General features: G+C 42.7%; 1 protein-coding gene across 3 annotated transcripts in view; it reads left to right on the top strand.

The window, feature by feature from the left end:
* Window positions 1-15194, top strand: part of frmpd1b (FERM and PDZ domain containing 1b) — an 83717-nt gene that overhangs the window by 46138 nt on the left and 22385 nt on the right. Inside the window, exons 1-3 of one of the 3 annotated variants that reach the window (XM_068213289.2) lie at window positions 4719-4842; window positions 7671-7778; window positions 9547-9707. In XM_068213289.2, coding sequence (XP_068069390.2) covers window positions 7675-7778; window positions 9547-9707 — 265 coding nt within the window. In that variant the 5' untranslated portion in view covers window positions 4719-4842; window positions 7671-7674. Of the gene's footprint in view, window positions 1-4718; window positions 4843-7670; window positions 7779-9546; window positions 9708-15194 lie in introns of those variants that run through there. The other 2 variants (XM_073922442.1, XM_009307688.5) reach the window with 2 other exon arrangements.

The following is a 15194-nucleotide window of genomic DNA, read 5'->3' as shown; positions in this document are numbered from 1 at the left end:
TTTATTTTTATTCTTTAATTAATTGTTATTTATTTTTATTAATATTTTTTATTAATGTATATATTTTTAATTAACTGATTTCTTTCTTTCTTTATTTTTATTGATTTATTTGTTATTACTATTATTATTTTATTTATTTATTTATTTATCATTTATTTATTTATTTTTATTTTTTATTATTTATTTATTTATTTATTTATTTTTATTTATGTATATATTTTTTAATTAATTAATTTATTTATTTATTTTTATTTATTACTATTATTATTTAATTTATTTATTTATCCATCATGTATTTATTTATTTTTATTGTTTAATTATTTATTTATTTTTATTCATAATTTTTTATTTATGTATGTATTTTTTTTAATTAATTAATTTATTTATTTTTATTTATTACTTTTATTATTGTATTTATTTATTTATTTATATATTTACTATTTATTTATTATTTTAATCTTTAACCCATCAAAGCTGCCTGGTTGAGTCTATAGGTTATTATTAAAACAAAACAAAAAAATTGAGTCTATATAGAAATCTGATATCTTCATATTTGGATTTCATGTCATATATGCAACATATATTTCAAAACATACATTTTTTCAACTATTGGAATTACAAATATGAGTTCAAATATATCGGACAGCCATAAATGAATGAATTTATAATGTTATATTTGAACATATACGTTCACATTTGTAATTCCAATGGTTAAAGGTTGAAAAAAAAAAATTAGAAGCCATTTTTTGCAATATTTTGACTTATATATAATATATTTTATACATATGTGAAATCCAAATATGAACTTGTATGTCTAATATGTAATTTGCAACAGTCAAATGCATCATGCAGATTTTAAGATTGGTTCACATTAGGAATGATGACTAATATTAATGATAAAAATATAGTTGTTGTTAAATCGGTCTAAATATATAAGAATAGGGCACTCCAGTCAACATGTTTGATAACTGCAAAGATGAACACAATTACTCAAGGGTACAATGAATGATAAGGCCAGGAATATTTATTAAGAAAGTGAAGTGTAAACTGTGATTTGCATCTATTCAAAGACCAAAAATTCCGATTTATGATCGTCGTTCTGTAACACAGACCAAATATAAACCGGCTGTGATCTGGTCTTTTGTCAGGCGTATGAATGGGCTTTTTTTTTTTCCTGCTTCAGCAGCTTTGAAGGAGGTCGAGCTCACATATTCTTGCCTCTACCTATTTTTTTTTTCTTCTGTATCGCTTAGTCTGTGGGTTTTTGTATAAATGTAGGCCAGAAAGAATGTGAAAATAAACCCCTCCAGCTATAGTGAGGTTTTAGTGCTATTTACAAATGATTATGGTATTTATTAGTATTTTTAATTAACAGTTTGATTTAGCTTCATGGGTTGCAGCTGGAAGGTCATCCGCTGCGTAAAACATGTGTTGGATAAGTTGGAGGTTCATTCCGCTGTGGTGACCCCTGATTAATAAAGGGACTAAGCTGAAAAGAAAATGAATGAATGAATAAATTAGCTTTATTTGTTTTACTTTGTGCAATTTTAGTACTTCAACATATTTTTTGTGATAGCACTTCTAACCATTTTATATATTATTTTTAATTATATACATTGTACTTGCTTTTAAAAGAAATGCTGCTGCATTATGAAATGTTCACCTTCAAGTTTCTCACTTTTTTGTTGAATCAAAGGAACTTTTCCAGCCATCTCAACTTACGTCAGTCAAACTGACCTAAATATCGAGTTCATCTTTGTATAAAAAAATTGTTAAACCCTGATTAACTTACACAAATTAAAAAGTAACAAATACATATGTTGTCATGACTTTTTGTCATATAATATTTTGTCCACTACACTCAGTTGTACATTTGGATTTTGGAGTGGGGTTTGGGGGCACAGATTTTTTGCCAGTTAGCCACAATACTTAAAATAGTTACATTTCCTTGTGAGATCAGGGTAGTAGTACTGGGATTAAATTCCTTTTTAAGTATTTATAGTCAGTATGAAAAAGAAGTTAAAATTGTACTTTTTTCTTCTATCAAGATGTTCATTGACTTGAAATGGTCCTAAAATGCAGTGTGTGATTTCATTCTTTGGAAACCGATTTGATCGTTGAAAGAGGGGCAATGCTAACAAAATGAAAGAAGATAAATGACTGATAGACCCTAAATGACTGATAGACCTGCCCTTAAGGACTGATAGACATGCCCTAAATAAATGGTAGACCCATCCTAAAGGACTGTTAGCCACACCCTAAAAGACTAATAGACACGCCCTAAGTCACTGATAGACACGCCCAAATGGACTGATAACTCTGCCCTAAAAGACTGATAGCCACGCCCTATGGGACTTATAGCCATGTCTTAAGGGGTTGATAGACACACCCTAAAGAACTGATAGCTCCGTCCTAAAAGACTGATAGACACCCCCTAAGGGACTGATAGACATTCCCTAAGGGGCTAAAAGACACACCCTAAGGGACTGATAAATCCACCCTAAAAGACTGATAGCCATGCCCTACAGAACTGATAGTAGTTCCGCCCTGAAGGATTGATAGATCCGCCCTAAAGGACTGATAGCCTCACCCTAAAGGACTGATAGCTCTGCATTAAAGGGCTGATTGCATTGCCCTAAAGGACTGAGAGTCATGCCCTCAAGGACTAATAGCAATACCCTAAGGGACTGATAGACGCCCTAAGGGAATGATAGCTCTGCCCCAAAGGACTGATAGACACGCCCTAAAGGACTGATAGACACGCCCTAAAGGACTGATAGACATGCCCTAAAGGACTGATAGACATGCCCTAAAGGACTGATAGACACGCCCTAAGGGACTGATAACTCTGCCCCAAAGGACTGATAGACACGCCGTAAAGGACCAAAGCTCAGCCCTAAAAGACTAATATACACCCCCTGAAGGACTGGTTGCCAACTTCTAAGGGACTTACAGCCACGCCTTAAGGGGTTGAAAGACAAACCCTAAAGAACTGATGGCTCCGCCCTAAAGGACTGATAGACACCCCTAAGGGACTGATAGACAGGTCCTAAGCAGCTAAAAGACACACCATAAGGGTCTGATAAACCCACCCTAAAAGACTGATAGCCACACCCTAAAGAACTGGTAGTTCCACCCTGAAGGATTGATAGCTCCGCCCTAAAGGTCTGATAGCTGTGCCATAAAGAATTGACAGTTCCGCCCTAAAGGACTGATAGGTCAGGCCTAAATTTCTATAAGCGATGCCCAAAATTACTGATAGCTCCGCCCCAAAGGTCTGATACCTCCGCCCTAAGGGTCTAAAAGCCACTCCCTACAGTAGAAAATGCCCCACCCTAAAGGTCTGATGCTCCGCCCTAAAGGACTGATAGACACTCCCTAAAGGACTGATAGACAGGCCCTAAGGAGCTAAAAGACACGCCCTAAGGGACTGATAAACCCACCTTAAAAGACTGATAGCCATGCCCTAAAGAACTGATAGTTCCGCCCTGAAGGATTGATAGCTCTCCCCTAACGATCTGATAGCTGTGCCCTAAAGAACTGACAGTTCCATCCTAAAGGACTGATATGTCTGATACTGATATCAGGCCTAAATGTGTTCGCGATGCCCAAAATTACTGATAGCTCCGCCCCAAAGGTCTGATAGCTCCATTCTTAAGCAGGTCGCACACCAGAAGCGCCGCTCGGTGCCGCGACACGGCGCGTACATGACAGTTTAAGGTATCACACACCAGACGCGCACATTCGAATGATATTTAACATGAAACTAATCAGATGGCACTCTGTGGCGCGGCTGAAAAATGAACTGCGTCCTGAGCCGTCGCCGGGCGCCGCCGACAGCCGCCGACAGCCGCCGACTTGCGGCGCCGGTGTGTGTATCCTGATAGAAACCTATGTTTAGAATTCTAAAATACGTGGCACTGCGTGGCGCTGCGCGGCGCGCCGCCGAGCGGCGCTTCTGGTGTGCGACCTGCTTTAGGGTCTAATAGCCACACCCACAGTACAAAATGTCCCCCCCTAAAGGTCTTAAAGCTCAGCCCTAAAGGTTTGATAGCCCAATACTAAAGGATTCATAGCCACGCCCTAAAGATCTGATAGCTCCACCCTAAAGGTCTGATAGCTACGCACTAAAGGTCTGATAGCCACGCCCTAAAGTACAGATAACCCTATACTAAAGGGTTAATAGCCACACCCTAAAAGACTGATAGATCCGCCCTAAATGACTGATAGCCCTGTCCTAAAGACATTCCTTGTGACCAGAAGGGATGTAAAGTTGTTTTAAAGGGGGAGAGAAGGTTATGATATTTGATTAAAGATTATGAGTGCACATTAATTCGTACAAAGTAATGAAGGTCACAGATACATCATTTATAACAAGAACTGCTATATACATTTAAAATACCAAGAGGACATGTTGATTTCATTCCGACTTGCCAGACATAGTATTAGAAAAGTAACATAGGTACCCAACACTGCTTACACACGTGACATTTCACCAGTGACCCAACATCAGCATCTTCACTGAGCCTGTACACAAGCGTTGACTCATAGAGCAAAGGTAAAAGGTCAAACGGCCCGTCCCAGCATGCCCTGCAGCCCGCAAATCAGCGCATAATCAAGCAGATTATTCTGAGCCTGACGAAACCCAGAGCAAGACAACTCTGCATATTGATCAGCCGGCCAGAATGTGTTAGTAAGCACAAACACACACACAGTTTAGAGTGCGGTTTGGAGCAGTTGTGGTTCGTGAGTGATTGAGTGTGTGTGTAAGGGCTCCCTTGTGTCTGAACGCAGAGATAAAACACACTTCAGCAGCAGCAGATGTCCAGAGGAGACGCTCAGGTAATTAGACAGATTATGTGCGTGCATGTTGCGTAAGGGCGGCGTGTGTTCCTGTCGTCTGTCGACGTGTGATGTAATTACGCATGTGATATGTTGTCTGCTGTGACGTACACTGTCCTCTAAATGCCAGGCCTGGTGTCACCTCATGACTGCGCCAAGCGTATTAGCATATAAAAAACCCACCACAGACACACAGCAGAGAGAGAGTGTGGAGAATATGAATGAAGGAGGGTGGAATTTGGGCATGTTTTAGCATGAAATACATTAACGATTGATAGAAAGTCAAAATTATCCTCTAATATTATATATGATATGATATTATATAAATATCTTTTTCAAATATCTCCCAAATGATGTTTAACAGAGGAGAGAAACTGGAGAAAGTCTGATTTGTTTTATTTCGGCTCTGTGAGTTGCGCATATAAGCAGCTTTAATTTTAATTTTATTTTATTTTAAGTTGTATAAAGTAATTTTCGGGGGATACAGAGTTAATTTGCGGGAGGTAGCAGGAAAAGTGGGTGCCTGAAGGGGGGGTGGGTTGGAGGGAGGGGGTAGTGGGGGGTGATTGAGTGAGTGTCGTATCTGAGTAGGGGGACGTGTGGGTGCGAGACGTACCTGAAAAGGGGGGTGGTTGAGTTGCGCGCGACGTGACATACCTGACAGTGGTGGGGGTGTGTTGCGCGCGACGCGACATAACTGAAGAGCGGTGGGGATGAGTTGCGCGCAACGCGACATTCCTGATAGCGGTGGGGGTGAGTTGCGCATGACGCAACATACCTGAAGAGCGGTGGGGGTAAGTTGCGCGCGACAAACCTGAAGAGCGGTGGGAGTGAGTTGCGCCCGACATACCTGAAGAGCGGTGGGGGTGAGTTGCACGCGACGTACCTGAAGAGCGGTGGGGGTAAGTTGTGCGCAACATACCTGAAGAGCGGTGGGGGTGAGTTGCACGCGACGTACCTGAAGAGCGGTGGGGGTTAGTTGCGCGCGACATACCTGAAGAGCAGTGGGGGTGAGTTGCACGCGACGTACCTGAAGAGCAGTGGGGGTGAGTTGCACGCGACATACCTGACGAGCGGGGGGATGGGTTGCACGCAATGCAACATACCTGGAGAGCGTTGGGGGTGAGTTGCGCGCAACGCGACATTCCTGATAGCGGTGGGGGTGAGTTGCGCATGACGCAACATACCTAAAGAGCGGTGGGGGTAAGTTGCGTGCGACGTACCTGAAGAGCGGTGGGGGTGAGTTGCGAGCGACATACCTGAAGAGCGGTGGGGGTAAGTTGCGCGCAACATACCTGAAGAGCGGTGGGGGTGAGTTGCACGCGACGTACCTGAAGAGCGGTGGGGGTTAGTTGCGCGCGACATACCTGAAGAGCGGTGGGGGTGAGTTGCACGCGACGTACCTGAAGAGCAGTGGGGGTGAGTTGCACGCGACATACCTGACGAGCGGGGGGATGGGTTGCACGCAATGCAACATACGTGGAGAGCGTTGGGGGTGAGTTGCGCGCAACGCGACATTCCTGATAGCGGTGGGGGTGAGTTGCGCATGACGCAACATACCTAAAGAGCGGTGGGGGTAAGTTGCGTGCGACGTACCTGAAGAGCAGTGGGGGTGAGTTGCGAGCGACATACCTGAAGAGCGGTGGGGGTAAGTTGCGCGCGACGTACCTGAAGAGCGGTGGGGGTGAGTTGCGCGCGACATACCTGAAGAGCGGTGTGGTTGAGTTGCGCGCGACGTACCTGAAGAGCGGTGTGGGTGAGTTGCGCGCGACGTACCTGAAGAGCGGTGTGGGTGAGTTGCGCGCGACGTACCTGAACAGCGGTGTGGGTGAGTTGCGCGCAAAGTACCTGAAGAGCGGTGTGGGTGAGTTGCGCGCGAAGTACCTGAAGAGCGGTGTGGGTGAGTTGCGCGCGACGTACCTAAAGAGCGGTGTGGGTGAGTTGCGCGCGACGTACCTGAAAACCTAGGACGAATACAGTGGAGAGAGGGGTGTGCAACGTATTTAAGGACCGGACGGGATACACGTGATTTCCAGGAGATTATCATTCATTTGCGGACATCCGGGAGTCTCTATGCATTTGCGGGATACTCCCGCAACTTCCGAAAGACTTTGGATGTCTGATTATAAGGTCACTTTGCAGTCCGCCCCCAGTCCTTACTTAGCTGTCTCTAAACAACCACCCCCCACCACCACCACCCCCCGATCTTCATTTGCCGATCTCCAAACAACCCCCACCCCCCTCCCCCACAATCTTTATCTTCACTTCATGATCCGCCCCCAGTCTTCACTTAGCGATCTACAATTCTCGGTTTTCACTTCGCTTCGATTCTGCCCCAGGTTACCCGTTGAGCACCTGCCTCTATGTGGGTCTCTGCACGGCCCTGCACCTTTTTTTAACAACTGTTTGTGGACGCCATTATAACGACACTGATCACTCATGACAGAGTGCTGCGGAAAAAGTGATTGACAGGTGGTAATTTGTGTGTAAATTCTCTTTATTTATTTACGATTTGGTTATGGGTTAAACAAACACCATGTGGGTCAGGTAGTTTAAATGGTAAACTACAAATAATTAATTTGTTATAAATTTATTTATTATTCATTAATCATTAATTCACTGCCGCCTACGACGACGATGCCATCGCCCATCGCGATGTTTCACATTAGACATCATACGATGCCAAATTGGTCGACATCTCTCAACCCCAACGTGAACTACATTTTGGCCTCACTGGTGTTTTGAAAGGTAAATGTGTCTGATTGTGATGTTGAGTTTGAGTACGGTGTTTAATCCCCTTTCCTTCTCTGTGTGTTTCTGTGCTTTAGTTAGATGGAGGAGAGCGAGAGAAGCAGAAGTCGATCTCCACGCAGGGTCGGCCGGGTGGAGCAGGTGGTGGGAAAATGGCTGCGGCGCTCTCGAGACTCTCTCAGCAGGTGGAGCTATATCACACATACTCTATCACACACGCACACACACACACACACACGCACAGATCGTATGATACACTTTAAAACCGACACAAACGTTGTATGCTGGATCCTTCATTAACAAAATGTAAATACTGCAATACATACACAGTACAGTGTGCTACAGTAGGTGTTTACATCTACATCAAGGTTTTGCTGGCAAATATTTTCTAGTTGCTCAAATATAAACTGTGCTAAAACTATTCCTAAACGATCTCACCAGTGAATGGTTTTGGGATTTTTTTAGTGCATCCATCTGCCGAAGGCTTGTAGTTGATTTGTCTTCCACCCGCTGCTATAAACACAATCATCTCCTGCCACGCAAGCACACGTTCATCAGGCAATTATTCTCATCGCCATGTGTTTTAGAGTCTGTCGACATACAGCAACATCATGTCATGTTCTTTTACACTGATTTGACTGGGATATTCTTAAGAAAACTCTTTGTTTGTTAAGCTACTCTAGTAGTTAATGTTGAATTTAACAATCAAAATACCGGACACTTTATTAGGTACACCTTACTAGTACCGCGATGGACTTATTTGCCTTCAGAACTGCCTCTCTCATGGCATAGATTAAACAAGGTACTGGAACATTCCTGAGAGATTTTGTTCCATATTAACATAATAGCATCACACAGTTGCTGCAGATTTGTTGGCTGCACATCCATAATGCGAATCTCCCGCTCCACAACATCCCAAAGGTGCTCTATTGGATTGAGACCTGGTGACTGTGGGGGCCATCTGAGTACAGTGAATTCCTTGTCATGTGCAAGAAACCAGTCTGAGATGATTCACACTTAATGACATGGTGCGTTATCCTGCTGGAAGTAGCCATCAGTAGATTCGTACACTGGGGTCATAAAGGAATTGACATGGTCAGCAACAATACTCAGGTAGGCTGTGGTGTTGACACGATGCTCAATTGGTACTAATGGGCCCAAAGTGTGCCAAAAAAATATCCCCCACATCATTACACCACCAGCCTGAACCATTGATACAAGCCCATTGAGGTCTTCTGCTGCTGTAGCCCATCCGCCTCAAGGTTGGACGTGTTGTGTGTTCAGAGATGCTCTTCTGCAGACCTCGGCTGTAGTTACTGTTCCCTTTCTATCAGCTGTAACCAATCTGGCCATTCTCCTCTGACCTCTGGCATCAACAAGACATTTGCGCCCAAAGAACTGCTGCTCACTGGATATTTTCTCTTTGTCTGACCATTCTTTGTAAACCCTTTGGTTGTGCGTGAAAATCCCAGTAAATCAGCAGTTTCTGAAATACTCAGACCAGCCAATCTGGCACCAACAACCATGCCATGTTCAAAATCGCTTAAATCACCTTGCTTCACCATTCTGATGCTCAGTTTGAACTGCAGCAGATTGTCTTGACCATGTCTACATGCCTAAATGCATTGAGTTGCTGCCATGCGATTGGCTGATTAGAAATTTGCGTTAACAAGCAGTTGGACAGGTGTACCTAATAAAGTGGCCGCTCAGTGTTTATGGCCCTACATTAATGGGGCTAATAATATTGACCTTAAAATGGTTTTTAAAAAATTCAAAACTGCTTTTATTCTAGCTGAAATAAAATAAATAAGACTTTCTCCAAAAGAAAAAATTTAGGAAATTCCTTAAAATATAGTCGTGTGTGCACAAACCACATTAAACAGTACATTCATATTTCATACTGAACTCAATCTGTGTGTTTTGACCTGTCTGTCTGGTTGTGTTCTCTCATAGGGAGCGTATTTTAAGAGGCAGGAGGTCTCGCTCTGGGGATTCGGGCCAGCAGAACTTCCCTGTGAAGGTGACGGTGGAGGTGATCAGAGATGCGGTGCTCAACTCTCATGGCTTCACTCTCTCCACACAGCAGCCCCTGCTGGTCAGGGACATCACTCCAGGTACACACACACACGCACACACACACACACACTTCACGTGGAGTCAGATTTACAGGACGCACTAGAGAGGGCTGTTTTTAAACACAGATTATGATCTAAGCCAGGCCTCATTTGAATACCGTGCTCAGAAAATGTGCCTGAAGGACAGAAGCAGCACAATGGGATCTCTTTAGGATTGTTTACATTTTTCAAAGACAGCAATAATATTAAATAGAGAATTCAGCGGAACGAACACCAACTTATCCAGCATATGTTTTACATAGCGGATGCCCTTCCAGCTACAACCCAACACTGGGAAACACCCATACACTCTTGCATTCACACACATACACTACGGCCAATTTAGCTTATTCAATTCACCTACAGCACATGTCTTTGGACTTGTGGGGGAAATCTGAGCCCCCGGAGGAAACCCATGCGAACACAGGGAGAACATGCAAACTCCACACAGAAATGCCAACTGACCCAGCTGGGGCTCGAACCAGCAGCCTTCGTGCTGTGAGGCGATCGTGCTACCCACTGCGCCACTGTGCCGCCCCTACAGCAATATTGTAGTGATGAATCGTTCATGAATGATTCGTTCATTTTGAACGAATCTTCAATATGACTCGGGAACTACGAGTCCTCTCAGGGAATGATTCGTTCATCCAAGTGTGCGCACATTTGTGCAGGTAGTATCGTTAATTTAAAGTCTTCATCATATTGGCAGAAGCCAATCACACGCGTTTAGAGCCGGAAAAAGAATTGATCCGTTCATCTCTCGAGTACTCTATCGGGTCTGAGTCACTCGTTCATCACGAGCCAATCATACGCGTTTAGAGCTGGAAAAAGAATTGAACCGTTCATCTCTCGAGTCCTCGGGTTTGAGTCATTCTGTCACGTGATGAATGAACGATCATGGCTCCTATCGGCTTAGACTGTGCTTTGATTAAGATTATATGTGACTGTCAGTGTAACGTGAACGAACCACTGACATTTGAAGACATGAAGAGCTGAGCTGAGCAAAGAGACAACAATGCCTTCATAGACAAAAGAGCAGGTAAACATTGAATTATTATTTTCTCCTTCTTATATTCTATTTATGACTTATTTGTCGTGTGATCAACCTTTTGGGCTAGTTGTAGATGTGTTTGGAAGCAATTCGTAACATTTCAATAATATTTGGGCAAATTGAACCAAATGAACGAAATGACTCGAAAAAAGATTCGTTCGTCTTGATGAACGAGACTCAAAGATCCGAGTCAGTAAAATGATCCGAACCTCCCATCACTACAATATTGTAAAATATTATTACAATTTGACATAAACATTTTCTTTTCGAATATATCTTAAAATGTTGCACATCTCCAAAGCTGAATGGTCAGTACCGTAAGAATCTTCTCAAACATTTATCCTAAGAATGAAGACCCCGGAGATGAGGTTTTCCTCTGGGTGTTTGGATCTGGAGATGTCACGTGTGTGTCAGATTGAATGTGAAAACTGTGAGAAAAGACGTGCGCTTGAGCTGGTGTGTGTGTTTATGTGCGTGTGTGTATGTGTGTGTGAGGTCGCCACCTGCTTCTCCGTCATTTATTTAATTCATTATGATCCAGGTGCACAGGCTCCTTCACACTGAAGCTTTCTCTCACACACCAACATCTACTGACACAAGCTATGCTATTTTTTCTTTTTAGCCAACAAAATCTCTCAAAACTAGGGCTGTCACATGATTAAAAAAATGTATGTCAGGGCTCAACAATAAGGACTGCCCAGTGGCCCGGGGCCAGCGTGAAAGACACTCGGGACAGTAGACAGGATTGTTACTGGCCCCTATCGGCCAGTAACAATGAGCATGTTTTTTTTTGTAACCTGGCAACAACCAGTACAGCGAAAAGATGGCAACATGGTGGCAAAATTAAACAATGAGGCTAAAAGAAAACATATGTTTCTAAAGTCTTAGAACCAGACAATTACATAGGTACAAATTTAAGAAACTGAAAAAAATAAAAAAATAAAAATAAAAAAAAGAGTTGTCAGTTTGGCAAGCCATTTTTATCAAAATTATTTAGAATTGAATTAAAATACCAGCACATTTTTCATACTGCTCTTTCATTTGCATAAAATCTTGAATTTTGCTCATCATACATTTATTAACATATTAAAAATGTTTAAATTCTAGATTCACAGGCATAATTTTGCCACTATTTAAAATATGTGGCTAAGAAATAGCTATTAACTTTTTAGTTTTTTTGGTGGCCATTAACAAACAAAAATGATTTCCATGTTGGATTCTAAGTGGATTACACACACACACACACACATACACAAACACACAAACACACACACACACACACACTAACACATACACACACACACAGACAATGCGCGCAGTACAGCGGACCTCATGTACAAAGACTTGCTTTGAAATCCTACTAGAACATTGTGTACGCACAAAGCTGTAAATGTGCGTACACAATAAAAAATTCAGATGTATGAAACACTGCGTACGCCGAATCCCACGCATGTTCTCTTTGTACAACCGAATGAATGTGAAATTGAGCGCAACATGCACGAGTGCAAAACCCCTCCCTGCCTCCTCCCCCGTATGAATATGCTAATGACTCTACTTTGGCAAAACCCAACGAAAAAGCAAAAGCAAGCAAAAGAGAAACTTTAAACAGAATGTGAATTGGGGGTGCTGCTTTCAGAGGTAGACCGGAGAAAAGCGGTGTTATTTGCAAGTTTGTCCTCCAGAATTAATAACAAAAGAAAAAAAATAGAGTGGGAGAGTTTAGCTGATGCGGGTAACACAGTTAAATCTGAACATCGCACTGAGTGGATTAAAAAAGAAATAGTGCGATGTAAAGGTGTATTAGGGTGCTTTCACACCTACACTTTTGTTTCGGAACGTATCTTGTTTGCCCAGTTAGCGCGGTTCATTTGGCATATCTGAACAGGGCAATCGCGCTCTGTTCCGCGCCAAAGTAATCGCTCCGAGATCACTTGAATAAGTGGGTCTCGGCTCGATTGAAACGAACCCTGGAGCGGTTCGATTGCAGTGAGAAAGCGATCCGATCCGAGCGCGGTTATATCACAGTGTTTTATGGATATGTAATAGGCTTACGGCTGTATGAAGAGAGAATTATGAGTAGGGCGGGTCAGTTTCGCGAGTCTCTGGATGCCCGCAAACGAGTGATGATCTCCCGGTAATCTCGCGTCTCTCTCCCAGTCCTCAAATAGGCATCGCCGCGCACCCTTCTCACCCCTCCCCACCGCGTCTCTCCTCAGACACGTCGCGCGCACCCTGTCAATCACCACCAAACCACCACCTCTCCTGACAGCTGAGCGGGACGCTGCAAAATAAACCCTGACACTCTGACCAATGTGAGGAGAGTTTACTCGCACGTGACTTGTTTTAGCTCTTTTGGTCTGATTAGAAACTTTGCAGTGTGAAAGCAAACCGCTTCAAGAGCAAAGAGCAACAATGTAACAATTGTAATCTCTGTTTCGGAACAACTAAATCGATTCACAGGTGTGAAAGCACACTAACTTTGCAGCATCCATAACAGCGTGAGTGGCGTAGCTCGTAAAACGCATGGTAACATGTTTTGACGCATGAACCCGGTTCGAATCCAACATCTGACAAACTCATTTTTTTTCCTCCGCTACATATCAGATTTTGCCTAAACTCTTCATCACGAGGAAGACAAGTAGGAATTATTAATAAGTCTGTGCATCATATTTTATAAAGACCCCGGAGATGAGGTTTTCCTCTGGTTATTTGGATCTGGAGATGTCACGTGTGTGTCAGATTGAATGTGAAAACTGTGAGAAAGGACGTGCGCTTGAGCTGGTGTGTGTGTTTATGTGCGTGTGTGTGTGTGTGTGTGTGTGTGTACTTAAAAATTGAGCATTTTAAAGTATAGCTGTATTTTAGAAGCAAGGATTCTGACACAGCAATGTTAAAGCAGACGCTTTACAAAAGTTGCCTGTAGGGGGTAAACACGTCAAACTTAGGCCCCGTTTACTCTAGTGCATTTTAGTTTTAAAACGGCGTTTTAGAATGAAAACGATCCGCGTCCACACTCGTGTTTTACCCAGCGTTTCTGAACAGCTCTCCGTCCACACCAAAACGCTGAAAACGCACATCACGAACATCACACACACACTTTCAAGCAAGCGCTGCAGCCTATCTACCCAGATGAGAGCTCTGCTAGTCGGACAGCTCATCAAGCATCTCCCGCTGGATCTAATCTCGCTATATTTGCTAAACGTGATATTTCATTCATCTGGTTGTCTTTATCTAACAACATATTCCCCGACTTTGGTCATTGGAATCTATTACTTGTTCTCAGGTAACGTGTTTTGGCTGAGCGCAAAGATAAGTTAATGATTAATCCATGTACATTGACTGATCGCTTGCCTTTATTTCCTATAAGGTATAAACTTATTGTCTGTTATACTTTTATAATGGCCATTATCGATAATTAAAACTGATATTCAGCAAAAGAGAGGGTGTGTTTCGTATTTTCACTGAAATTGAAAGGAGACAGTTGTTATCGGCTCCATTTAGTTATAAATATCCACACAGTGAAGATGACGCTCATATATGCAGCACGACGCCTCAACATTTCTGCTGTCTGTTAAATTGCTAATATCAAAATGAAAATAGGCAGTTCCTCAAATCATGTTTACATTTTATTGTTGAGAAAGTGAAACAACGTAGCCAAGGGTGATGTGAATGAAGTTATAAAGTACACTGTTCCCTTTAAAAAATTTCCCCGTGTCCTCGGTAGTCTGTTTTTCATATCAAACTGAGAAGGGGGAGACTGCAGCCTTGATCAAACTTGCGAAGTCTGAACTTACAAGGAGAGAATGCGAGACTGAACTGTGTGCCTAGGCTACTTAATATTGAGGAAAATCCCCAATCAGAGAGGCGAACGTTTGCAGCCCCGCCTCCGTTTCCAGATGTCTCCGTTTTCCCACATCCACACTGAGACGGAGCAGCAACGTTTTAGAATGAAAGCGGCCTCTCCAGCGTTTTCAAAACGCTCTGTTTTTGGTGCTCGAGAACTCCAGCTTAGTGTGAACGGATGGCGTAACCGTAGCAAAACCTATGCGTTTTAAAACGAAAACGCATTAGCGTAAACGGGGCCTTAATGAAACATTTGAGGGCTCATGGAAGCAGCTTAAAGGCAGAGAAATGGACTGTCTTTGACAGCTTGCGACTTCATCTGGCACGTTCACATTTACATGGACACTAGTACTCCGCTTTTAAGATTAAACTTGTTTCAGCACTTCAGAATTGATCTTTCTCTTAGGAGAAGACTGCAGAAACACTGCAGAGCGTTTGCAAAACAGCTAGACTTTTTCAATTCTAAAACATAACTAGATGGCCAAACAAACACATTTCATAAGTAAAAGAGCCAGAGAATCACATTCAAGCTCGCACGTCAACATCATTGCCCCAGTTACAGAGACTCAGCTGACACGGTTTTTAATGTGCAT

The sequence above is a fragment of the Danio rerio genome, chromosome 14, assembly GCF_049306965.1.
Source record: "Danio rerio strain Tuebingen ecotype United States chromosome 14, GRCz12tu, whole genome shotgun sequence".
NCBI classification, from domain to species: Eukaryota; Metazoa; Chordata; class Actinopteri; order Cypriniformes; family Danionidae; genus Danio; species Danio rerio.
This window is presented reverse-complemented; position numbering and strand designations above follow the sequence as displayed.